The sequence below is a fragment of the Mesoplodon densirostris genome, chromosome 11, assembly GCF_025265405.1.
Source record: "Mesoplodon densirostris isolate mMesDen1 chromosome 11, mMesDen1 primary haplotype, whole genome shotgun sequence".
In the NCBI taxonomy this organism is placed as follows: domain Eukaryota; kingdom Metazoa; phylum Chordata; class Mammalia; order Artiodactyla; family Ziphiidae; genus Mesoplodon; species Mesoplodon densirostris.
This window is the reverse complement of record NC_082671.1, coordinates 21,912,314-21,940,117: the sequence shown is the minus strand read 5'-3', so window position 1 is coordinate 21,940,117 and position 27,804 is coordinate 21,912,314. Positions and strand designations below refer to the sequence as shown.

The window sequence follows — 27,804 nt, the reverse complement described above, 5'->3', positions numbered from 1 at the left end:
TTGTAAGTGATGAACTGAGATATTTAGCTGAGATTTCCAAGCAAAGAACTGAAGTTGCAGCCTGGTTTCTTCTTTCTGATTATAGTAAAATGCAAAAGGAAAGAGATAAGTTGAGGGGAGAACGGTTAAGCCCGAAGGAACCAGGTCTTGAAGGGCTGGGAAATTCTCAGATTCTTCAGATTATGAAAGACCCTCACATGAGGAGATTCACCATCAGGAAAGCATGCTCTGGCTGAGGCTGAGTTAGGAGACTGTGGTGACATGCAAGGAAGAGGTGATGGTGCTTGGACTAGTGGGGTGGTGGTGGTGTGGAAAAGATAGAGGAATGAGTTGGTTTTATTGGGACTTTGTTTAGGGTCTTTTGGGCCTATAAATGGAAACACATGTTACACTCTTATAGAGCTCCCTTTCCTGGCCACCTGAGCTCTCTGGCTGTCTAAACCCTCACTGGAATGTTTTGTCTTAGTGTCCCTTGGGACCAGATCATCTTTTTCTGCTTGTATGCACTCTGGATTTCTCCCTGGACTAAAGGTCCAGTGAGGAGTGGTCTCTAGCTTCCTGCTCTTCCTCCATCACTCCATCAAGGAGTCTCCCAGATGCCCTTTAGGCAACTCACTGGATCCCCTTGGTGCAAGAAACAATCACCATCACATCCATTTCACCCTGGGCACAGACCAGAGGGTGGGGCCATCTTGTCCTTCAGTCCTTGGGTAGCAGACAAGTTAATACAGTGTTAACAGGATTAGAGAGAAAAGGAGAGATAATAGTAATGTGAGGGCTTCCCTGGTGGCGCAGTGGGTGAGAGTCCACCTGCCGATGCAGGGGACGCGGGTTCGTGCCCCTGTCCGGGAGGATCCCACATGCCGCAGAGCGGCTGGGCCCGTGAGCCATGGCTGCTGAGCCTGCGCGTCCAGAGCCTGTGCTCCACAACGGGAGAGGCCACAACAGTGAGAGGCCCGCGTACCACAAAAAAAAAAAAAAGAAAAAGAAAAAATAGTAATGTGATGGAGCCACCAAAGGACCCAAAGCCTGTAAGGAAGATAGAAATCTCTTGATTAAGAGATCCAAAAACTAGAAGAACCAGAGCAAGTGGTGCCAAAAGGTAAACAAAACTGAGATGTGGTGATATAACTAATAGCGAAGAAGGAAGAATATCCACCCTCTTCTTATCATTTCCCTCAGGATGATGACTTCAGATTACTATAGTGCACTTACTGAACAAACATTTGAAGAGTACTTACTGTGTAAGCAGCCGGCACTGCTCAAGGTCTTGAGGCTATGAGAATGAAGACTCGGCAGAGTCAACACTCTCATGGCACTCATAGGGAAAGGCCACGTAACATGATGGTTATGGGCAAGATCTGGGGCCAGACTGCTGGTGTGTTTTCTTATCTATAAAATGGTGGTAATAATAGTACCTACCCCACAGGATGCTGTGAGGATTGAATAAAAAAACAAATGTAGAGCCCTTCTATCAGTGGTTTGAAATAAGTACTACATAAATATTAACCAAAGTTATTCTAATTTACTCTCTTGTGCTAACAAATAAAATATTCCAATTAGTGATGCAGTAGAAAGAAAATAAAATGAAGTGATGTTATAGTGATAGAGCTGAGGGGAAGCCAATACTAATTTACACTGGCTGGTCAGGGAAAGCCTCACAGAGAAGGTGAATTTTGTGCTAAGACCTGAGTACCATGAAAAACCATGGGGTGATCTGGAGGTAGCGTCGCATGCATAGTGAGCAGCAGAGTTAGCTTACTAAACTTCCTGGAGTTTAGTTAGAGAGGAGAAAAGTTTCATGATAGGGCCACATCATGAATACTCCTTTAAGCCATGGTAAGGAGTGTGGATTTCATTCAAAGTGCAGTGGATTATTTGAGCAACAGATGGAATTACATTTTAAAAAGTCACTGGTGAGTCAAATAGTATATTATGGTTACATTTTTTTCTTACACAACCTTTTGTTTTTCCTGTAGTTAATTATTGCATTCTTTTCTTCCATTTGCTCACTTTACGATGTATTTATTATGAATTATTCCCAACTCTCAAATAGCCTCTATAATTTTGCATAGATCAAGTGTATCCATTTATCTGTGAGTCCTTTTTTATTTTTCCTGGACTATTTTTTTTCTGCCACCCTTCTTGTTCTTGTTCCAATCTGTCCTGGTTTCTCTCCAGGACAGCTGCACAGCTGTCTTTCTAAGACTTCTCCTTGGCATCCTGTATCCTCTGTGTTAGGCCCCCAGATTTCTGAATCATGGCTTCCTCTTTCTTAGTTTACTTCCTCATTTGTGTGGAGCATATCCTTCAGTAGTTTCCAATTAAAGGGTATATAAGAGGTAAATGTTTTGATTCCTTTCATGCCTGAAAATGCTTTTGTTTTATCACACTAGGTTGATATTTGATTATGAACAGCTTTCTGAGTTAGAAATGATTTTGCATCCAAGTTTTAAAGGAATTACTATATTATTTTCTAGTTTCCTGTGTCATTAATGAGAAGTCAAAGGACACTTTTATTTCAGATCCTTTTTACATGCAACCTATTTTTGTTCTTTCCAGAAACATTCAGGATCTCTTTTTATTGCTTGTGTTTGGAAACTTTACCATGACATGAGTCCTTTCATCCTAGGAAATTTTCTGGTCATATATCTTTTGATAATTTCTTCCTCTCCTCTTTCTTCTTTTCTTTTTCTTAATCTCCTATTTGTTTATTGTTAGACTGCCTTGACTGATCCTCTAATTAAAAAAATTTCTCCCCAAATGTCCAATTTGGGAAGGGGGGAGATCTCATCAATGTTATCTTCCAACCTTTTCCTTGAATTTAAAAATTTTAGTCTTCGTATTTCTAAGGCCATTAAAAATTCTCTAGGGCTTCCCTGGTGGCGCAGTGGTTGGGAGTCTGCCTGCTGATGCAGTGGACACGGGTTCATGCCCCGGTCCGGGAGGATCCTACGTAGCTGCCGAGCGGCTGGGCCTGTGAGCCAAGGCTGCTGGGCCTGCGCGTCCGGAGCCTGTGTTCCGTGACGGGAGAGGTCACAACGGTGAGAGGTCCACGTACTGCAAAAAGAAAAAAAAAATTCTCTAATTATTTAAATAATAACATCATGTTCTTGTTTCATGGATGAAATATCTTTTCTATATTTCTGAGGAAATTAATTATAATTAAAATATTTTCTTCCTACTCTCTGTATTGCTCCTCCCCTATACCTCTTATTTGTTTCTGTTTTTTTGGGAGGAGGGGATTACCTTTCACGTAGGAGGCTTCAAATATCTGGTGACCTGTGGCAACCCGTTTATATTTAAGAATGAGGCAGCAAGAAGCCTCTGGGAAGCTCTGTACACATGCTTGGTGCCTTCTCTGGTCCATTTCATAGTTTTATGACCACAGGGAAGTGACTAGGCCATTTCATTGGAGGATTCCCAACTATTCTTAATTCTAGGTCTTTTCTCAGGGCATTATATAGTTCTTTCAGGAAGAATCATCCAATCTGCATAGGACTTTCTGCCTCTGTTTTGTGGACCACTGTAGGGAACTAGTGGTTTCATCATTTAGTGTGTGGATTTTCATTATTTTCCCTGGAAAGTGTTTAGATTCCCTTAAGCCTGGATCTCTTGTGGCTCATTTCTCCAGTGAATAAATCTCTCATTTCCTGCTGGAATTAGGATGAAGTAGTTACCTGGCTGGGCTAGGTGGGTGTGGAGCCCCAGAGGTAGGTGTATATGAACCTTATATGGGTAAGACAGGATGTTAAATGGGGCCATCGTCTCCACTGAGGCTCTAGTAGAGTCGACCCTCCATATCCACGACTGTACTACGTGGTTTTATATAAGGGACTTGGGCATCCTCAGATTTTGGTATCTGAGGGGGCATCCTGGAACCAATCCCCAGCAGATACTGTAGGGAACACAGAGAGACAAGTACCTATACATTCCAAGCAGATACATTTTGATGTATCCAAAGAACTTCCTAAAGGACAGCAAAATTAGTTCTATAAACTTTTAACTCATTACTTATCTCCAATTTATATTTAACAGAAGGCTGGAGATTGAGCAGGCAGGGAAGAAAAGCATTATTTGGAAAAAAATTGTTGGCCAAGCAAGGTGTGCTTGGCATTTCCCCTCCTTTACCCTGGAGGAGGGAAGGAGGGATACTCCCATCTCTCCTACAGGATCCTCACCCAAAACTATGTGAGGAGATCAGTGGGTCCCTTTGCTGAAAGGGTCTGGAGTGGAGCCTGGAGATTTCTTGAGCGCACTTTATTTGTGTTCCCTGGCATTTGGGGGACGGGGTATATACCAGTGTCTGACTCTCCCCTGGGTCAGTCAAGGCTGGCTGGCGCTGCCTGTGATGGAAGAGTCAAGAGAGAGGTCTTCAGAGGATGCAGTTTACAATTCCAGAGTTTTGTGGGGCAAAGATGCCATGAGCTATGAGGACTCTTAGGAAAGGAGCCATATCAGAATCAGCCAGAAAGGATCCTGTCCAAGAAGGCTGCTTTCTGGGGCAAGGAGAGGCCAGCTGTCAGAGGCTGTTTAGAGGGTGTAATGCCAGCGCCAGAGCTGAAGGGGCCCAATCGGAGGTGAGGCAGGGTGTGCACTGCTGCAGTGGGCAACGGCAGGGCCGAGGTCTCCTTTGGTGGGGCGGTAAGAGAAGACTGGTGTGTGAAGCATCCATAGATGCCCTATGATGCTATAAAAAGCCAGCATTTGACCATTTGCCATGGGACGGGGTGGGAGGGCAATGCCAGAATATAATGGTCCTAGACAAGTCTGTTCCCGTTTCCTCTTGTTGCTGGTGCACATGACTCTGGGGAACCCAAAAATTGCAGCTGGGGAGTGGAGAGAAGATGGAACAAGGAGAGTGGTGAAAAAATAGGAGGGCACATTCCAGCTGCTGGGTTTGGGGTGAGGGTTGATCAGGGAGAAACAGCCGTCAATGTGACGTGAAAATCTCATTTCAGTTCATACTGGGTCTTTTAAATACTTGAAAACGAGATTGGACTCATACTTAAAAGTGACTGGGAACACAACAGGATCAGCCTGGTCATCTCCACATGGGGAGCTAGGTTTTAAAAAGTGGGGTTGAGGGGGCCTCCCTGGTGGCGCAAGTGGTTGAGAGTCCGCCTGCCGATGCAGGGGATACGGGTTCGTGCCCCGGTCTGGGAGGATCCCATATGCCGCGGAGCGGCTGGGCCCGTGAGCCATGGCCGCTGAGCCTGCGCGTCCGGAGCCTGCGCGTCCGGAGCCTGTGCTCCGCAACGGGGGAGGGCCACAACAGTGAGAGGCCCGCATACCGAAAAAAAAAAAAAAAAAAAAAGTGGGGTTGAGGGTGGTGGTGAGAGAAAAATAAAACTCTTACTGATAGTACTCATCCCAAGTTAATGCCGTTCAGTAATGGTTATGCAGATTTTTATCAAAACTCCCTACTTCAGCTTTACCTTTTAAAATCCCTGGTGCCTCTCTTCTGAGTCTTTGTGAGCTTCTGTGAAGGAAATCAGATTTTCTTCAGTGTCTCCTTTGCAATGTGGTTTCAGTTCCTTCTAGGCTACAGAGTTGGTGATTTCTCACTTTCCGCTTTCTGCCTTCCAGAATGGTTGACGTCACTCAGTACTATTGTCTCCTATGCTCTTTCTCCTACGGATTACACTTTAAAAAATACTTGTTTCAGTGAGTTTCTGGAAGGATTGTGGAGAAATGGTCTTATATTACACCACGTTTAACTGGAATCTCAGACAAATATTTTAAGGATAAATAATAATATTCTCAGTTTTCCCAGTACTGTTACGTAGAGCTTGTCTATATAAATCACCTTGAGTTCTTTTTTTCCCCCATAATTGGATTTTTGGTCACTTCATCATCACCAAAGAGCTGAAATTTTTTCTTTTCTTTCTCTCTCTTTTTTTTTTTTTTTGGCCACACCACGCAACTTGTAGGATCTCAGTTCCCCGACCAGGGATTGAACCCAGGCCCTTGTAAGTGAGAGCACAGATTCCTAAACACTGGACAACCAGGGAATTCGTGAAATTTTTTTCAATTTAATTTTTTATTTTTACACAATCTTTAAAGGTACTTTCCATTTACAGTTATTGCAAAATACTGGTTCTATTCCCTGTGTTGCACAACACATCCTTGAGCCTATCTTACACCTAATAGTTTGTACCTCCCCCTCTCCACCCCTGTATTGCCCGCCCACCCACTGGTAACCATTAGTTTGTTCTCTTATCTGTGAGTCTGCTCTTTAAATTTTATATTCACTAGTTTGTTATATTTTTTAGATTCCACATATAAGCGATATCATATAGTATTTATCTTTCTTGAAGAGAGGAAATTTAACTCAAAACAAATAACTATTGTTTTATGCAAAATTTTTAATAAGGGGATGAAGATTGTAACTCAAGAGTTGAAATGGGGTTTAAAGGTTGTATGCATTTTGTTTTTGTTTTTGTTTTTGTTTTTTTGCGGTACGCGGGCCTCTCACTGTTGCTGCCTCTCCCGTTGCGGAGCACAGGCTCCGGACGTGCAGGCTCAGCGGCCATGGCTCACGGGCCCAGCCACTCCGCGGCATGTGGGATCTTCCCGGACTGGGGCACGAACCCGTGTCCCCTGCATCGGCAGGCGGACTCTCAACCACTGCACCACCAGGGAAGCCCTGTATGCATTTTTAAATTATTCTGTCCCACATTTTACAGACAAGTGAAACATTTATATATATGTATGAATTTTTCTAATTTCTCCACAATTTTTTTAGTGGACTTCCAAACCTACTGTATTAGGCAGGACTCTCCAGAGAAATAGAACCAATAGGACATATATGGAGAGAGAGATTTAGGCTAAGGAATTGGCTCATGTGATTGTGCGAGCTTGCAAGTTCAAAATCTATAGGGCAAGTTGACAGGTTGGAAATTCTGGTAAGACCTGATGCTGTAGTCCCAAGTCAGAAATTTGCCGGACAGACCAGGTAGGCTACAAACTCAAGGAGGGTTTCTGTGTTGCGGTCTTGAGGCCAAATTCCTTCTTCTGGAAAACATAGTCTTTTTTTTTTTTTTTTTTTTTTTCCTCTTAAGTCCTTCAACTGATTTGTTGTGGCTCACCCACACTACAGAGGGCGATCTGCTTTACTCAAAGTCTGCTGATTTAAATGTTAATCACATCTAAAAACTCCCTCCACAGTAACATCTAGACTTATATTGGACCAAACAAATGGACACATAAAATTAGCCAACATCACACTTAACATAGAGATGAAAGAATATGCAAAAAACAACCTGTATGTCCTTTATCTAGATTCATCAGTGGTTAAGCTTTTCATGTGCTTTATCTTTCTCTCAAGTGATGAATCATATGAAAATAAATTCCAGCTGTGATGATACTTCTCACCCAAAATACTTCATGTCCCAGGAATAGGGACATTCTCCAAATAGCACACTTAAGAAAATTAAAATTACTGCAGTGAGATCATTTCCAGTCCATATGCTGTTTGTTCCAGTTGGCCTCAGAATATTTTTCATAGCTTTGTGCTTATTGGTTTTGTTGTTTACACATTGCATTTGTCTCTTTCCAGCCTAGAACTATCCCTTTTTTGCTGCCGTTCTTTTTCATGACACTGTCTGTTTTGAAGATTTCAGCCAGTTGTCTTGTAGGATGTCCCCACATTCTGGATTGGTCTAGTTTTTTCTTTTGGGTCCAGGTTAAACCTCTTGGTAAGAATACCACTGAGGTGAGATTGTGTCTTCATTGCCTCCCATCAGGAGACACATAATGTTTCCTGGTACCTCTATGAACATGTTAAGTTTGATCACTTGGTGAAGGTGATGGCCAGGACTTCTCTCCTTGTAAAGGGATATTTCCCCCTTTTTATTTTTTAAAACTTTTTAATTTTTAAAACTATTATTATTTTTGGCTGCATCACGTGGCTTGCAGGATCTTAGTTCCCCAAGCAGGGACTGAACTGAGGCCATGGCAGTGAAAGCACCAAGTCCTAACCACTGGACCACCAGGGAATTCCCTCCCCCTTTTTAATTAGTATGTAATCTGTGGCATGATACTTTGAGTCTGTGACTATCTCATTCTCCAACCACCTTTCATCTGATGATTTTAGCATCCCTTGACTGATCTAATTATATTATTCTCAGCATTGGTCCATTGGCATTCTCATGTAAAGAAGAGGTTTCCCTTTCTCTCTCTCCTCTCTTGTAATTTGTTATTTTATTATGTTATTAAAAATTATAATATTTTTCAATAAATTCTCAGTCTAGAAAAGGGAGGAAATGAGAGAGTAAGTTACAAACATACCTGACTGAAAATACCTAGTGCTCTAATCATGCCATCATTTAGACCAAAAAGCTACCTGTGCAAAATCAACTTGTATTTTTTTGTTCATTTTGTAATAAAATCTAACAGCGAATTAGTAAAAATTAAACAAATTGATCAAGATCCCCAGTAATTGCAGAGATGGACATAGACTACACAGACTGCTTTCTACTTTCTCATCTGTTAAGAGCTCTGTGTGGTCTGAAGACTTGGCTTCTAGTACCAGCACTGCTTCATTTTATTTTATTATTTATTTATTTTTTTCTTTTGGCCGTGCCATGCACCATGTGGGATCTTAGTTCCAACCCGTGTCCCCTGCATTGGAAGCGCAGAGTCTTAACCATGGACGGCCAGCCAAAAAGCTGCCTCTTTTTATTTTTTTAATTAATTAATTTTTTTTTTTTTTTTGTGGTATGTGGACCTCTCACTGTTGTGGCCTCTCCCGTTGCGGAGCACAGGCTCCGGACGCGCAGGCTCAGCGGCCATGGCTCACGGGCCCAGCCGCTCCACAGCATGTGGGATCTTCCCGGACCGGGGCACGAACCCGTGTCCCCTGCATCGGCAGGCGGACTCTCAACCACCGCGCCACCAGGGAAGCCCAAAGCTGCCTCTTTTTAGATGCGACTTTGGTCAAGGCAATCTACCTTTCTGATATGCAGTTTGGTTATCTCCAAAGTGAACATGAGAACTTCACCTGGATACTTCATGGCCTTTGCCCTCAATGACAACCTCTCCACAGTTGATCAGGTCTACTCCTGTGCATAAAAGCATTAATGAAATAGATCTGAGATTGCTAGCCTTGGAAACGTCTACTGGCAAGGCTGGTCCTTGGTGTCTGGGAACTTGAATTTCCAGAGGGTTCCCACAGTTCCCTGATAAGAGTGGCTTACTGTACCTAAACTATTTGTACAATGTGCATTCTGCCATACATCTATTTCCTTCTGGGAGTCTGAAATTTGTTATGTGCTGGTAGAGGGTACCTACATGGCCAGCCCCTGATAAAAGCCTCGGGCACTGAGTCTCTACTGCGCTTCCCTGGTAGATGACATTTCACATGTGTTGTTGCAACATGTTGCTGAAGGAACGAAGCGCATCCTGTGTGACTCTGCTGGGAGAGGACCCTTGGAAGCTTGCACCTGGTTTCCTCTGGGCTTTGTCCCATGTGCCTTTTCCCTTTGCTCATCTGCCTTTGGTCCTTTTTCATCCTTTAATAAATCACAGCTGTGAGCACCGAGTCCTGCACATCATCCTAGCAAATCATCACACTTTTTCCAATTTTCTCATCTGCAAAAGGGAATTTATAATGATAATAATACCTACCTTATAGTGTTGTTGTAATGTGTGTGGGATTAAGGGCCTGATAGAAATGTGTCTGATGGAGGGTGGTTATGATAATGCAGTATGTTCATTGTTTATATGAGGAACGCCTTGTGTTTTGTGTGCATGCTCATGTCTTTTTGTCAAAGTAACACTGACACATCCGTTCACGTAAATTAACTCTCAAATCTTTGATGACTCATTTGGTGAGAACAGCACGTTCACACACCAGCTTATAAGGACACCTGCATCTTTCACTAAAATGTGTGTGGGGGTGTGTGTATGGGTGTGTGTTTCATCACTTCACAATTATGAAATAACTTGGGAGTTTTTTTATGGTCTGAATGTGTCCCCCCAGCATTCACATGTTGAATCCTAACCCCCAAAGGTGATAATAGTAGTAGATGGGTCCTTTGGAAGGGGACTAAGCTCTCACGACTGGGATTAGTACTTTATAAAAGAAGCTCAAGAGAGATCCCTTGCCCCTCTACCACCCGGGACACAACAAAAAGTCTGCACCCCCAAAGAAGGCCCTCACTGGTCACGTTGGTACCATGATCCTGGGCTTCCTGCCTCAAGAACTATGAGAAATAAATGTTTTTTGTTTATTAGCTGCCCACTATTTATGCACCCCTATGTTCACTGCAGCACTATTTATAATACCAAGAAATGGAAGCAACCCAAGTGTCCATCAACAGATGAATGGATAAAGAAATTGTAATATACACACACAGGAATATTATTCAGCCACAAGAAAGAAAGAAATCTTTCCATTTGCAACAACATGGATGGAACTTGAGGGCATTACTCTATCTGAAAGTAAATCAGACAGAGAAAGAAAAATACTGTATAATCTCACTCATATGTGGAATCTAAAAACAAACAAATAAACAAACAAGCAAAACCAAGCTCATAGATACAGAAACAGATTGGTGGTTGCCAGAGGTGGGGTTGGGGGCTGGGCAAAATGGGTGAAGGGGGTCAAAAGGTACAAAGTTCCAGTTATAAAATAAATAAGTCCTGAGGATGTAATGTGCAGCATGATAACTATAGTTTACAATGCTGTATTGCCTATTTGCAAGTTGCTAAGAGAGCAGACCTTAAAAATTCTCATCACAAGAAAAAACTTTCTGTTAACTATGTATGGTGACAGATGTTAACTAGACTTATTGTGGTGACCATTTCACAATACACACAAATATAGAATTATGTTGTACACTTGAAACTAATATAATGTTATATGTCAACTATACCTCAATATTAAAAAACATGTAAGTTTTTTTACATGCTCACACTTTTAAAAACATCTTTTTCTATGGCAGAAGGTAGAGTGTATGAGAAATGCAATTCTTTACTGCTGAGCCTGTTTTTACACAGTAGATGGCTGCATTATTGTAAAGTCATAATATCTACTTATATTTTGTAAACTAGTCATACTCAAACGCACAGAGTAAATTGCTTTTTAAAATCTGTACTCAGCCATAAAAAAGAATGAAACAATGCCATTTGCAGCAACATGGATGCAACTACAGTTTATCATACTAAGTGAAGTAAGTCAGAAAGAGAAAGACAAATATCATATATTATAACTTATATGTGGAATCTAAAATATGGCACAAAGGAACCTATCTACAGAAACAGACTCACAGACCTAGAGAATAGACTTGTGGTTGCCAAGGGAGAGGAAGGAGGGAGAGGGATGGACTGGGAGTCTGGGGTTGGTAGATGCAAACTACTACATTTAGAATGGATAAACAATAAGGTCCTACTGTATAGCACAGGAAACTATATTCAATATCCTGTGATAAACCATAAAGATATAAAAAAGAATGTCTATATGTGTATAACTGAGTCACTTTGCTGTACAGCAGTAATTAACACAGCATTGTAAATCAACTCTACTTCAATAAAAAATTTTTTTTAATAAATAAAAGCCATCTGTGGCAAAACTTTTGCATTGTAGAAATCCTATGACAGCAGTCCCCAACCTTTTTGGCACCAGGGACCAGTTTCATGGAAGACAATTTTTCCACAGACTCTGGGGTGGGGGGAGGCGGATGGTTTTGGGATGATTCAAGTGCATTACATTTATTGTGCACTTTATTTCTACTATTATTACACTGTAATATATAATGAATAATTATGCAACTCACCATAATGCAGAATCAGTGGGAGCCCTGAGCTTGCTTTCGCTTGCCACTCACTGATAGGGTTTTGATACGAGTCTGCAAGCAGTTGATTTATTGTGGTCTCTGTGCAGGCAAACCTCTCTGCTAATGATAATCTGTATTTGCAGCCGCTCCCCAGCGCTAGCATCACCACCTCAGCTCCCCCTCAGATCATCAGGCTTTAGATTCTCATAAGGAGCGCGCAACCTAGATCCCTCGCATGCGCAGTTCACAGTAGGGTTCGTGCTCCTATGAGAATCTAATGCCGCAGCTGATCTGACAGGAGGCGGAGCTCAGGCGGTAATGCGAGCCGTGGGGAGCGGCTGTGAATACAGATGAAGCTTCGCTCGCTCACCCACCGCTCACCTCCTGCTGGGCAGCCCGGTTTCTAACAGGCCATGGACTGGTACCGGTCCTATGATATATCTGTCCTATGATATATCTGTTTGGTAAATTGAGACTGCCATATATTGGGCTTACTTTAGTGGGGAAAATGTATGCTGTCATCATTAGTGAGAAAAAGCTTCCATACCAATTTTTAAAAGCAGAAATAAATTAAACATGCTTTTTGAGGAAGTGAGTTTTAATTCACTTGAGGACTGCACCATATCCAAACATTGAAGGAACCCTAATGGAAAACTGGTTTTTCTGTATGTTGCTCCAGTAATCTGAGGAAAGGCTAAGAAGCCAGTGGACCTCTTAGTACAACAGTAGAAGTGCTAGCCACATGGGAGTGGTCTATTTGCCAGGAGGATTTATGGGCATCTAAGGTCAAACCACCCCTTCTCAGCCGGGCGGCAGGGTTGCAAGGAAGCCATGCCACAAAGTCTGTGTGTAGCGAGGTGAAAGTCCTGTGGATCCTTTCATCTCTATAAAATTAGAAATAATTCCAGTTTCACAGATGCCAAATTTTCTCAAATATTTCTCAGATATGAAGATTCAATATGAATCTTCACTGCAATCATTATAACTAAGGGAGTGAGAGCTTACTACGTGCCAGGACAGGCTTTATGTGAATTACCTCACTTAGTCCTCATGAATACTCTATTATTAGCATTTCACAAGTGGAAAAATTGAGACACAGAAAGGTTAAGTAACTAGACCAAGCTTGCGGAGCCACTGAATCCAGTAACGTCACTCCAGAGTCTGTGTGCTTTACCACTGTGTTATAGGGTCTCCCTACAAACTTGATTAACCTGATATTGGAAAAAAGAAACAACTATAACATATTCTGTTCATGTTTGCAAAATGTTCTAACTTACATATTTCCTTTTTACCTCTGTAGGGAGGGTAGCTGAGGTTCAGAGACACAAGGCGATTTGCCCAAGGTTATAGATCTCCTAGATAACAGAGCTAGAGCTTGAAACAAAATCTTGCAATGAACTCGGAACGCATGACTTAGTGAGATTCAGAAAAAGTTCTGAGGGGCATTTCTATTCAGAAATGTGTGGAAGTTAGGGGAGGTAGGCAAAATATCTTGTAAATAGGTAAAGGCAGTTTTAGTAAGTCAGGTTCAATAGATCTATGACACGGGGCCTGAACTAATGGCCACTTTAAAATCTATCTTTGATTCTTTTATGCCCAACACAATTGAGTTTACTTAGGTATCTGTTTTCTACTCTTTCTCCTTCTCTCCCTATATGTATGTGTGTGTAAAACAAATCAGCTTATCTGTCCATTTTTTTTATTGTCAAAATAAGTTTAGTTAACATCCATTATATCTTTTTTTTTTTTTTTTTTTGCGGTACGCGGGCCTCTCACTGTTGTGGCCTCTCCCGTTGCGGAGCACAGGCTCCGGACGCGCAGGCTCAGCGGCCACGGCTCACAGGCCCAGCCGCTCCGCGGCATGTGGGATCTTCCCGGACCGGGGCGTGAACCCACACAGGCGGACTCTCAACCACTGTGCCACCAGGGAAGCCCTCTTTTTTTAAAATTTAAACAAAAACATGGTGGATTTATACATTCAATCAATTTATTCAGAAAATATTTTTTGAGGTTCACACAGTTGCCTGGCTGTGTACTAAGCCCTGGAAATCCCAAAGAGGATGAAGTCACTGCCCGGACAGTTAAAGACCGTAAAGAAGTGTCATAACTGCTCTAGTAAATGTAAGGTTAAACTAGCATCTCCAACCTGCAGAATTCACACCCCTGGGGATACAGGAAGACTTTCCAAAACAGTACACAGGACAGACAAGTGTTAGAGGCCCATCATCTCCCAGGTTCTTAACCTTTATTTAACTCTTTCCCGAGCTCTGCCCGCAGGAAAACATCCGTGAAGCAAGCATCTTGCCAGTTCTCTTTTCCCATCTCCCTTTTCTCAACAGCCTTCTCCCACGCTACAGGAGAAAAGCTTTTCTTTCATTCCCTCCAAATTGCCCAGCAAACCACCAGAGCACAAAGAAATGGACAGTTCAGATGATGTGTCAATAAAACCTTTTAAAATTAAGTCCTCATAAACCCATGGTTGGGCTTCACTTCTTGGTCTTATTGCTGTTTCTCATCTGGGGTGGAGAATGGCATTAGAAACAGGAAGTTTTGCCGTGAGCTGTGATCGTCTGAATTTGGACTATGTTTAAGATCGAGGCAGCAGGAGCAACGACAACTTTTGTTGAAAAGCCTCGCCTCTTCCATCCCCTGACTCTGATTGATGAATCGTCCCGCCTGGCGAGGAACATTGAAGAAGGCAGCGGTTATTCATCCAGGTGGCAGACACACGGCACTGTTCCTTCTGTGCCTTATCTTTCCACATTAAAGTGAGAGTATTTGAGGACTTCCCTGGTGGCGCAGTGGTTGAGAGTCCGCCTGCCGATGCGGGGGACGCGGGTTCGTGCCCCGGTCCGGGAGGATCCCACATGCCGCCGGCTAGGCCCGTGAGCCATGGCCGCTGAGCCTGCGCGTCCGGAGCCTGAGCTCCGCAATGGGAGAGGCCACAACAGTGAGAGGCCCGCGAACCACAAAGAAAAACAAAACAAAACAAAAAAAAAACGAGAGTATTTGAAGTTTATAGAAAGCATGCTGGAAATGACAGATATACAAGGCGTGCCCTTGGCCTTTTCACCTCGAGAAAGCTTGATAGTCTTTCATCCCATTTGTTTGCATTTCTCTTGCATACTTGGAATGATCTCAAAGAACAGGTGGTGATAAGTGCCCTGTTTACAGTTCTGATATAGGGAATGGCACATCTTACAGCCAGAGGGACATATCTGAGAGAAGTTAGTTAGTATTTTATATTTTCTTGAACATATATTACACTCACAGGAAAGGCATTTTCATTAACTTTTTCCAGAAGTTCACTGTATTCCAAAATACCTGACTTTCCTTTGCTGTGTATCTTTTGCCCATGTCAATCATCAATCACTTCTCATTCTTCCTACTTATCATGTACTTATTAAAATTAGTTTACCTTAATGCGAGTATGTTGTGGATTCTACTATAAATAGTATACTTAACAAACATGAATAAAACTTAATACATCTACCTTGGTCATGGCCCAAGGCCTTTTCTTTCTGCTGTTAATTTCCTCAAAGTAGATTAACTTGTACTCTTAAAAGCAGAGCAGCTGCTTTCAGTGGAAAACAAAATGTTCTCTAAAGCAATCCAGGATCTAATACTCTGGATTTTAAAAAACAAGCCTCATTTAGTTAGGATTAATTTCTCCCTCTCAGAAGTTGATATGTGGTTCTATTTCTATAAAAATGCACTATTATAAGCATAACTGTTTCCAAACATGAAATGAAATTTCTTATCTTTCTACCTAGAATCTTCACGTGTCTGTTTCTCTGTCCTCTGTCACTCCTTTTTAGGGTACGTCAAGATGACCCTAGTATAGACACTTGCCATGCTAAGGATTTCCTCTGTGTATGAAGGAAAATGAGAAGTGCCAATGAGGGCGAGAGGAAGGACAGGAAGGGAGAGAAAGCAAGAGCTTCAGAATTTGCAGAATCCACCGAGCTCAGGAGTCTGCACTTTGTCTGCGAGCCTGGTGGTTTCAAGGTGGTTGTGTACCCCTAGGATGTGCAACAGAGACCACTGGGGTGTCAGAAGTATTGATTATATTCATGTTTTTTCTAACATACAGGAAAAAATGAAATTGTACGTATATTTAACTCACATGGGTTTACATGGGCACCGTCTACTCAGTCCATCAGAGGGTCACACTGTCACTGACTTTGAGCACTGAGTGTCCCAAGGCAGTGCAGGGGAAGGGTCTCCTGTGCAGCCTTGAGCATTCGTCCTCTTTCAGCAGAGGGGGTTGTGACTGTGACAATTTATATGAGCCTGGTTAAGGGGCTTTGTAGATTACGTCAGCCAGTGTTAATTGATAATCCTTGAAAAAGGGACAACTAGCTTTAACAGATTTCTGCAAACAGAATAAAACAAACACAAACAAAATTCAAAGCATATATCATCAAAGAGTCTACAAATAGGGGCTTCCCTGGTGGCGCAGTGGTTGAGAATCTGCCTGCCAATGCAGGGGACACGGGTTCGAGCTCTGGTCTGGGAGGATCCCACATGGCGCGGAGCGGCTAGGCCCATGAGCCACAACTACTGAGCCTGCGCATCTGGAGCCTGTGCTCCGCAATGAGAGGCCGCGATAGTGAGAGGCCCGCGCACTGTGATGAAGAGTGGCCCCCACTTGCCACAACTAGAGAAAGCCCTTGCACAGAAACAAAGACCCAACACAGCCAAAATAAATGAATTAATTAATAAACTCCTACCCCCAACACCTTCTTTAAAAAAAAACAGTCACAGGGCCCACCCAGATTCAAAAGGGTAGGGGAAAACTCCACCTCATGATGGAGTTGCACAGAAGAGCAGATGCAATGGGAGAAAACGTTGTGGCCGATCTTTCGAAAATACAATCTGCCACGCATGCTATAATTTTTAGTGATGGGTTTACAGTTGTAAAATTTGGAGCCACTGAAACAAGTCAGAATTGTAGGTAAGATCACAATCTTGAGGGCACACTGTTAACGAACAGCTGTTTGATCTCGGGGAAATGTAAGTAATGTCTCTGAGTCTCTGAAAATCAAGAAAGTAGAAGTTATGGTGTGTGTGTCGGGGAGGGGTTCTTTTGAGTATTAGGTGAGAAAATGTGTACCCAAAGTGTTACGGAACCAAACCTGGGTCCACTGGCCCGTGCGTTGTTAAGCCAATCTACTGACACCAGGTTGTGGTGAGGGAAAGTGCAGCGCTTATGATAGAGCGCCAAGCAAGGAGTCCAGGGCAGCTAGTGCTCAAAACCCCTGAACTCCCCGATGGGTATTTCAGCAAAGCATTTTTAAAGGCCACGTGAGGGAGGGGCGTCGTAGGGTGCACAATTCTCTAACTGGTTGATGGTGAGCTAACAGGGCAGTGTCACAGGGGTTCACATTATCAACCCTTAGGCACCAATAGGTCTGGGGGCTACAGACTCATGATCTTCAAGTAGTTTTCTTCCACGTGGTCGTGGTTTTTAGCATCTGTAAAACAACTCAGGAAAGGTGCATCAGATACTGTTATCTATGTGCTTCGGATAGGAGCTAAAGCAGAAGATATGGGGGAGGGGTCTGTCCTGGGAAGGCCCCATAGGGTCCTGCTTGGTTACAAAAGTGCCCAGGACATCATAACTGGCTGGACCAGTAGCAGATATCATTATGGTTTTGAACTGGGGAGTGACTAGTTTAGAAAAAGCTTTTCAGAGCAAGCACTCTGGGGACAGCATGGAGGATGTAGGAGGGAGGGGAGGAGATGGGAGATCAAGAATGGAGTGGGTGGGCTTCCCTGGTGGCGCAGTGGTTGAGAGTCCGCCTGCCGATGCAGGGGACACGGGTTCGTGCCCCGGTCTGGGAAGATCCCACATGCCGCGGAGCGGCTGGGCCCGTGAGCCATGGCCGCTGAGCCTGCGCGTCTGGAGCCTGTGCTCCGCAACGGGAGAGGCCACAACAGTGAGAGGCCCTCGTACCGCAATAAAAAAAAAGAATGGAGTGGGTGGAGGGACCACCTGGGAGACTGTGGCCAAAAGAGGAGCAGCGATGAAGGAGAGAAGCAGGTGGAGAAGAGAAATGTGCAGGCAGAGTCTCAGTGTGACTTGGGGACTTACTGAACGGGCTAAGAGAGGGAAGGGAAAAACCTAGAGCCACACTTTTGTGATTGATCTTTTGTAGACTATAAGTAACTTTTTTTTTTTTTGCCCACCCCCTGCCCCCGCCCTATAAGTAAATTTTATTAAAGATCTGTTCCCATGAACAAATGTGCCATTTGCTTTATGAGCCAAACTGAGCCTCTCTTTTTTTTTTTTTTAACAAACTTTACATTAAAAACAAGAAACACTTGAAGTGCTAGATGTAGATTTTTAAGATTTCTCCTCATATGATATAGTTCCGATTATTAATATACCTAATCTAAGGGCTACACATAAGTGAAAGGCAATCATGATTTTTAATTTAAAAAAAACAAAAACAGAAAAATAATAACAGCTGACATTTATTGAGCAATTATGAGATGCTAACTAAGACCGCTGAGTCCCTTATACAATATCTTCATGTTGAATCTCATCATTGCCTTGTCACTTACTCTAATTTAAAATGTGAGACTTAAAAGAGGTTAGTCATTTGCCAAAGATCATAGAGCTGATAAGTGACAGAGCCAGGACACCAGCCCTCAGCTATGGCCAAACTTATAACAATGCCCCCAAACTGCACTAAGACCAGAGCCACATATGGCTATTTAAATGTAAATGCAAATGAATGAAAATTAAGCAAAATTAAAAATTTAGTTCCTTAAGCACACTAACCACATTTCAACCGCTCAATAGCCACTTGGCTTGGTGCAGAGACAGAACATTCTCATCATTGCAGGAAGTTCTGCTGGAAAGCATTGATCGAATCCCTTAACAGTCATAATACGCTGAAAGCCCATATGATGGGTGGTTAAGGGAAGAGATGGAATAGTGGAAGGATGAGAACAGAGGAAAAGGAAGGAGAAAGATTTAGAGAGAAGAGTTCATGGAGAAAGGAGCCTAGATCTACCGGTAGAGTGGCCCCTGAGGACATTTTTAGTCTGTTATATTTGTAAACTTTGGCAGTTAAAATTCCAAAATATGTTAAATACATACTTTAAAAAAATCGGAGATGCAATTCAACAGATAGTTAAGTCTCAGTTGTGTGCCTGGCATTGGGTGAGGGGGGATTCCTAGGTGAACAAAGTGGACACAATTTCCCATCATAAAAATTAGAGTGGGCTTCCCTGGTGGCCCAGTGGTTGAGAGTCCACCTGCCGATGCAGGGGACACGGGTTCGTGCCCCGGTCCGGGAGGATCCCACATGTTGTGGAGCGGCTAGGCCCGTGAGCCATGGCCGCTGGGCCTGCGCGTCCGGAGCCTGTGCTCCGTAACGGGAGAGGCCACAACAGTGAGAGCCCCACGTACCGGAAAAAAAAAAATGAGAGCAATATTAATCCAATAATTAGAATAAAGTATGACAGTTATTTTGTAGTGGAAAGAATTCTATAGAAATAAATAGCAGAGGGACCCATGTAGCCTAGACAGGGCTTAGAAATGTCTCCCCGAGGAAGTGCTGTTAAATAATCTGAGAGAGGAAGGATGAGAGAGGCAGTGGGCAGTAGCAGGGTGGTGTTGCAGGCAGACGGCCAGCTGTGAAAAGGCCTGATGTCAAAAAGACGGACTGAACTAAGTTACACGGGTGGCTGGAGAGAGGAAGAATAGCAAAAGGTGAGCCAGAGAGCCAGGGACAGGATGGGGAGCTTGCTAAAATATTCTGTCATAAGGATGATGTAAAGCCTGAAGATTTTTCAGCCAACAAGAGATATGTTCAGATTTGCATTTTGAGACAATTTCTCTGGTTGACAGTCTAAGAATGGCTTAATGGGAAGCAAGCCTGTAGGCAGAGGTTACTTGGAAGCTATTTTGTACTAGGATGGCGGTAATATGGCTGGAGAAATGGTGATTGTCATGATATTTGTAGCTAGAATGTAGACGGTGGTGATCACTTGGCTGTGTCTGAAGGATGACACTTATATTTCTAGCTGGGGAAACTTCATAGAGTAGGGGTCAGTAACCTACAAGCCAAATCCACTCTGTACTATTTTTGTAAATACAATTTTATGCAAACACAGACATGCCTGCTCTTTTATGTATTGTCTATGGCTGCTTTTGTGATACAGTGACAGATTTGAGTAGTTGCAGCAGAGACCACATGACCCTTGAAGCCTGGAATATTTACTATCTGGCCCTTTAAGAAAATGTTTGCCAACTGGGATAAATGATCATTATCTATAAGGGATTAAGATTTACCAGGGAAGGCTTTAAGTAATTTACATCTGTTACATGTTATGATAATCTATCTCAATCGGCAAACATGACGTGTTTGCTATTGTCCCATTTTACAGATGAGAAAACCAAGGCAGAGATATGACATTCTCATTCACACCCATAGCTTCAGTGATCACCGCCAGTGACTTATCAAATGTTTACTTCTAATCCAGACTTCTCATTTGAGCTTCAGACAGGCTCAATATCTCTAGCAGGCTTGTATCTCTAACAGCCAGTCTCAGAGGCACCTCAAAACTCAATAGGCCCCAAACCAGACTCCTGCTCACCCCCTCAAACCACATCATCTGGGCTTCCCTGGTGGCGCAGTGGTTAAGAATCAGCCTGCCAATGTAGGAGACATGAGTTCGAGCCCTGGTCCAGGAAGATCCCACATGCCGCGGAGCAACTAAGCCCGTGCACCACAACTACTGAGTCTGCTCTCTAGAGCCCACGAGCCACAACTACTGAAGCCCACGCTCTAGACCCCACGAGCCACAACTACTGAAGCCCATGTGCCTAGAGCCCATCCTCTGCAACAAAGAGAAGCCACCACAATGAGAAGCCTACGCACCACAACGAAGAGTAACCCCCGCTCACCACAACCAGAGAAAAGCCCACATGCAGCAACAAAGACTCAACGCAGCCAGAAAAAAAACCAAAACAAAACCACCTCATCTTTCAGTATTCCATTTTTCTTGGTGAATATCGCAACCAGAGAAGCAAGCCAGAATCCAGGGAGCCCTCCTAGGCCCCTCGCCCTCCCTTGTTTCTTCTCATATCCAATCTGTCTAAAGATTGCTGAAATCTGACTGCTTCTCTCCATCTGCATCACCTACCACCTGCCAAGTCCAGCTGTTTAATAGGATCATCTCACATGTGGGTTCTGTTAATAGCTTCCTTATAACCCACTCCACCCAGGCCCTCTTCTAATCTCCAAACTGCAGTCAGAGGGCACTTCAAGCCTGTCAACTCCCACCCCCATTCCCTACCAGATCCTAATCTTTTGAACATTTTTTCTCCTTCCGAGGAGTCCTTGGGCCCTTTCATTGTGGTTTTACATTGTTTTATTGTTTTTTGAGTTATTGTTCCACTAACTGATAGAAATGCAAAATAATTCTTGTCAGTAGACATGCAAATCAATTCTGAAGGTCAGGGTTCAACTAACATCTCTCCTCCACTTGGAAGAAGCCAGTTTCATGTCCATTAGCAACTTCCTTTAACAATTCACTAACCCAGTAATGTGTCTGTTCTTTGAACCAGTTTTAACCTGTGCCTGTTGACTTCATTAAATGAGTTAGATAAACTCTACAAGTTCATTTTATATCTATATGACAGTCATACTTTTACCTTTTGGGGAAACTTAACCTTTGACTCTCTCTCTAAGGCACTAGCTGGTTGGCTCTTTGCCTCCCCTCCCAGGCTCACCTTTGATGGAACACCTTCCACACGTCTCTCCTCCAGCCTTGGCTCTCTCTCTTTTTTTAAATTAATTAATTAATTAATTTATTTTGGGCTGTGTTGGGTCTCTGTTTCTGTGCGAGGGCTTTCTCTAGTTGTGGCAAGCGGGGGCCACTCTTCATCGCGGTGTGCGGGCCTCTCACTATCGCGGCCTCTCTTGTTGTGGAGCACAGGCTCCAGATGCGCAGGCTCAGTAGTTGTGGCTCACGGGCCTAGTTGCTCCGCGGCATGTGGGATCTTCCCAGACCAGGGCTTGAACCCGTGTCCCCTGCATTAGCAGGCAGATTCTCAACCACTGCGCCACCAGGGAAGCCCTCTCTCTCTTTTACAAGTACCACGTTCCTTCCCTTCTCAAAGATGTCCTTTCTACCCGGAACTCACTTTCATCCCGGACATTCTTCATCCTTTCTTCCTATAGTAAATTTGTTTATCCTCCAGATCTTTGCTCAAGGATTTCTTGCTGGAAAGCCTTTCCAGACCTTTCTGAGGCAGTTACATTCCATCATTCCATTGTTAGAGGCTCTTAAAGCACAGGTAGCACTGGCTACATTTGCAATTTCACATTTGTGGGATTAGTTAACACTTTTTTAACACGAGTAACATTTTTCTATTTGGCTGGAGGCAATGCATGCTAATAGGATGGAGGTGTGCTCACATTGCATCTCCAGCACTTATTAGCCCACTGCCTGCACAAATGTTACATACTTAATGAATATTTTAGACAGATTTTTGACTGTAAGCACATTACTGCTCAGGAGAGAGGTGGGCTGAAAAAATATGTATTAAGAAGTCATCAGCATCTAGATGCAGCCATGAAAATGCACATGAAGGAAATCCATTGGGTTGAGCAAAATGAAGGCTACTAGGAACCTTGTGTAGGTGGAATAATTGGACAAAGTCAAATTACAGTCACTTGAAAGAGAAGGAAATAGAAGCAGTTAATACAGACGGCACTTTCTCAGAGTTTGGCTCTGGAGGGGAGGAAAGGTCAGGGTGGCCCTGTAGTAAATCTTTAATAACACCATTCTTGTATTACACATGCTTTCTTGGCTGAAAAGGGAGGATTTACAGGTCACATTTAAAATGGAAAGAAAATTAGAGCTGTATAGGATCTACCTTTAAAACAATAATAGGCCTTGAATGAATAGTACAGTGTAGACATTTATTTTTTTAATTTTTATTTATTTATTCATTTATTATTATTTATTTATTTTTGGCTGCATTGGGTCTTCGTTGCTGCGTGCGGGCTTTCTCTAGTTGCGGCGAACAGGGGCTACTCTTCCTTGCGTTGCACGGGCTTCTCACTGCGGTGGCTTCTCTTGTTGCGAAGCACGGGCTCTAGGCGCTCGGGCTTCAGTAGTTGCGGCTCGCGGGCTCTAGAGCGCAGGCTCAGTAGTTGTGGTGCACGGGCTTAGTTGCTCTGTGGCATGTGGGATCTTCCCGGACTAGGGATGAAAGCCATGTTCCATTCTTAACTACTGCACCACCAGGGATGTCCCAGTGTAGACATTTAAACCAACATTTTGAATGCAAATAAGTTGTCTGTAGCTCTTCAACTAAGGGTTTCTTATTTTTAGGCTTGGGGCAGGAGTCAAAAACTGGCAGCCCTAGAGTATACTTAAACTGTATATCTTCTTTACTTGTTCAATTCAATTTTACATTTCTTTAAAAAGGACTCTGGTTTTCAGTGACATGTGACCTGTCAGGGCTCCACCCCAGCATAAGAGGCTTTTCTATGCCTAGTATGAAGGAGAGAGAGGAAGGGAGAAGTGAATGCAGTTTTCTGAGCAATAAGATTAGAGCTGTATTGTCTTTAGGGCTGTATGAAATCAATTCTAAAAGCAGACTGGATTTAACCGCTTTTACCCAAAATAAACTGCTTTCTCCCCTACCTAAGATCAAATCAGCACAAGTCACCGCTTCCTATTAATTTAAAAGCCCAGAAAGGCTCATAATTTCCGTTGACCTGGCTTCAGGAGCACACAGCAGACAACATCCATTACAGTCTTCCTTTTCCCTCTTTCTAAATGTTGCCATCACAGGCCTACCTCAAAAAATTGTCAAAGCTGCTTGGTTGGGAACTCATGGTCTACTTTGCCTGAAAGCGATGAATGGGTTGGGTGGGTAGGGGGTCTAAGTGGCATCAAGGTCTTTGGGCAGAAACATCCCTTAGGGGATGTGAACCTAGTAGCCCCGTAACACCCCAAGTTACAAATCCGACTTGGGTAGGTGGCGGAAAGAAGTCTAAAACGCGGGTTCACGTTCTTCTCCTTCAGTTTGCGCGTGGAGGTTGGTGGCAGACAAGAAGCCAGGCACCACTGCCAGTCCCGGCTGCAAACTCTCGGGGCAGGAAGCGGGAGGGAAGCAGAAACTGCCTCTTGTGGGCTGGTCGAAGGAAAATCTGCCCTAATGTAAATTGATTTCCCCGAGGTCGCCTTCCCTTGGGCGGAGAGGCGTTTCCAGGCCCACCCAGGCGTTGTTTGGTAAATAGGGATGCTTGCTGAGTGCCCGCAGCCAGAAAGGCGCTCCTGCACTCTCGTGCCCTGGGGGCTGGGACTACGACTTGGGGTTTCCCGACCGAAGGACCACAGTGACCACACAGTTGAAGGTTTCTCCCCCAGGGATGCTGGAGGCGCTGCGCTGTTCCCTGCGCCTGGCCCTGGCCTGGGGCTCCGGGTGTTGGCGGCCGGCTCCGCGCGGTCCTTGCGCTGGAGCTTGGCCGCGCCGCCCGCTTTCGCGTCCAGCCGGGCGCTGCGTGCCGCCGCAGTTCTCCGCAGCCGCGCGCTCCCGGAGCCGCCCCATGGCCAGCCCGCCCCCCGCCGCCGCCGCCCTCGCCCGCCAGGTACCCCGACCCCGGGCGTTCGCGGGCGTAGGGGTGGGGCGGATTGGACCCCGGGTCCCGGAAGCCCACGGGCCCGGCTGGGCGCGCTGCTGCTGTTTCCCGCACCGTCCTGCTTCGCCTTGCACCACCATGCTGTCTCCATCCGGGCGTCTCCTCTTTCCCCAGCCCTGCCCGAAATCTCGAGTCCCAGCCTGCGAATTCCTCGGAGAAGCCCCCGCCAGACAGGTCTAAAGTCCCGCCGCGGACCCGCTCCGGAGCGCGGCGCGGACAAGCCACGGGGAGCGTGAGGGTCGCCATGGAAGCCGCTTTGGTGGAGGAGGGGTTGGTGGGGGGAAGCGGAATTTCTGGGCTGCCAGAACTGACAGCCACATCCTGCGTGCCTTCGCCACCCCAAAATATTTTGACCGCAGCCTTCTGCCTCTTTGGATTCCCTTTCTTCCTCTTTCCCCTAGTGATGTACCAGATTAGGCTTTTTTTTTTTTTTTTTTTTTTTTAAGGTCTTCACCGTTTCCAGTTCGACCTGTTTCCATTGTGTCCTTAAGTATGTTTAAAATGTACCCCCTAATTCCATGCGGTTTTGTCTTTCACGTGTGGGGTTTAGTGTCCTTGAGCCTGCATCGGAGGACCCTGCCCGTAGAGAAAATGGTTCATTCTGGTCCCCATCCTTTTCTAGGCTTGCTATTGTGCGCCCGTGATCGACAAGACCACGAGGCTGAGCGCGCCCAGGAGGTTTTTTCTATAAATGGCTTAAAGCCCTAGTCTAGACTATTTTCTCGGATAAAAGGGGGAGACAATTACCTTCTTGTTCTTTGCTGGTGAACCCTGGCTCTGTAGGGCGAACCTGGAATTTAACCAGTCTGCCCAAAGCCGGCGGTGGAGGACAAAAACAGCCGCGACCTCCGGCAGGGCAGAAAGAGAAGGGCACCCCCGCAGGACGCTCTCCTTTGGGGCTCGTGCCTGGGTGTTTGATCCTCCTTTTCCTGTTTGCTTGGGGACCGGACCGGAGCGGAGCAAAGGGTGTGATGGTGAGTGATATTGATTACCCCAGACCCCAGGTACCCACCTAGTTTTACTTAATGGATTTAATTCTTCTTTTAAGGACTGCAATAATGGATGCTCCGCGGAATGTACCGGAGAAGGAGGATCAAAAGAGGTGGTGGAGACTTTTAAGGTAAGTTATTTGCCAGAGGCTAAGAGAAACAGCAGTTCAATTGAATACAGCCATTTCTTGTTGAGATTGGGGCAGTTTTCACTGTACGGGTTTATACAGTAATTTAGATAAGCTGCCATGCATTTTAAATTCCACTCTTCCGGGGAAAAAGTGGAGAGCAGTGCAGTACAGATGTGTCTAAAATTACCTGGCAGTTAATTGCTTATTTGATTTCATGAATCATAAAAGGTTTCTTGGAAAGTAACCAGTTCATGAATTTCACCTAGAGGTTTATATGATTATATAATACTTTTAACCCTTCACCCTTTTTGTGGGAAAAGTTAAACTCATGTATTTTGTGTTTAAGCAGCAGCTAACATTTTACACTAAAAGGGGAAAAATGGCTGTATTTCCTTCTCTTCTCTCTGAATTATGGAATTTATATATTAAATAATCTCATACATCACAGAGGAATAGTGAGGAGCAAAAGAGAAAGAATCTTGTAAAGTACTTTAAAAATCATAAATGTAAGGTGTATTATCATTTTCTCTATAATTCATTATCTCCACCTACTCCCGACCCCCCAGACCACGGAGATTTTTGCTTTTTTTTTTTTTTTTTTTTTTGCCTCCTTCTGCTCTTCTGCTGCCTGTTTCAGTCACTGTCAATTGTCATCCATAGCACAGAGTGTCCTAATGATCTCACATCCTGGCAGGGTTCAGAGAGGGAGTGAAACTTGACTCATCCATTTCACACATACCCTGCTCTTACTATGTGCCAGGGACTGTGCTAGGCATTGGAAATCCAAAGATAAATTTAATAGAAGATCTCTGCTCTCAGGACTTTTTAAAAACCAAAATATAATAGGATATAGTCATAAGTTTGTGAATTTGTTCCTTGTCCTTTAATGTCCTCTATAACCCAACAGTCAATCTACTCTGCTAGTCTATGAAGACTAAGCTCCTAATATATTTGAGGGACTTAGATGTTGAGATGTGGGTCCTTGAAAGAATGAGATAAAAAGGAATTCTACTTCATAATCTCTGAGGGTCATCTTATATAGTAAATTCCTCAAAGGTTATAGATAAATTAAAAATTTTCCCAAAGGCCTTTATACTTCTATACATAGAAGAATTGTTTGCAAAGTGAAGAGTTAATTCATCATGTAAGTAATCTTCTCTTTGTTAATTTAGATTTCAGTTAAGGAGGGGTGTATTGATAGTCTATACTCAGGTATTTGCATATCAAAACGTGAATGGTAATGGTGGTTGTATTCACAGTGCAAATGTGATGAGGTAAACGAAAAATGAAATTGATAATTTGGGGGAGGAAAATGGCGGCTTTTACAGGATCGTGTTGGCTTTGGACGTATTCTATCTCCCTTTTGATCAACTCCATTTATAACTTTTAAATTGCCTTTTGGGTCTCTCATGGGTAGTTTTCACATTGCATCTCTTCCCCCATTTTGATACAGTCATTTTAACGTGAGGAAACCGTTTTCCAAGAGTCCAGTAATGAGATGCCTTATTACTGGGAAATCCTACAGAATCTTTCTGTGGACTCCAGGGTTGTCTTTGTTTCAAGGTCAGCTGTCTGTTTCTTCCCATCCCCCCTGCTTCCACAGAATGTGCCGCTCCAAAAGCCCTAATTTACTCCTATTCGTACCTCCTTAGATTTTTAGAAAGTGTCTGTAAATGATAATGTAGCACCCATGGCTTTCCAAATAGAGCAAGACAAACGCACTTGTTTTAGAACAAAGTTATGCAACATCTGATACAGTTGTAATGCAGAGATAGCCTTTGAATGTTTAAGTGCCAATTCAGAGAAGTACTGATGCCATGTTGGATGTTACCTGAATGCTGGCTAATACAGCCCTCAGGTGCTCTCAATCCAGTTGCAATAGCCTGCTGTGGCTTCCCCATCTCAGACCAAATGGTTCCCCAACCACACATTTTGAGTCAAGAAGTTGTTGTCTTTAGTATGCCCTGTTTTTGTCAATATTTCTTGCCATTTCACAATCCAGTCTTTGTGGCCTTCCAAATTCTTCCACAAGTATATGGTATTCTGACTTTGAAGTCATCAGAGACCATTGGAGCATCAGAAAGAGATAGATTAATGATGCAGGATAAAGTATCATTTTACAAGTACTGTTATTTTTATCCATCTTTAGAAAGGAAATATAGAAAAAGAAAATGGTTTTTAAAGAACACTGATGAAAATTTTTTATGAAATTTGTTTCTTTTACACC

General features: G+C 43.7%; 1 protein-coding gene across 2 annotated transcripts in view; it reads left to right on the top strand.

Annotated features, from left to right (window-relative positions):
* BCAT1 (branched chain amino acid transaminase 1) overlaps window positions 1-27,804 on the top strand; it is a 104,380-nt gene that overhangs the window by 14,382 nt on the left and 62,194 nt on the right. For both annotated transcript variants that reach the window (XM_060114101.1, XM_060114102.1), the window contains one exon: window positions 25,506-25,577. In XM_060114101.1, the coding sequence (XP_059970084.1) occupies window positions 25,506-25,577 (72 nt within the window). The remainder of the gene's footprint in view (window positions 1-25,505; window positions 25,578-27,804) is intronic.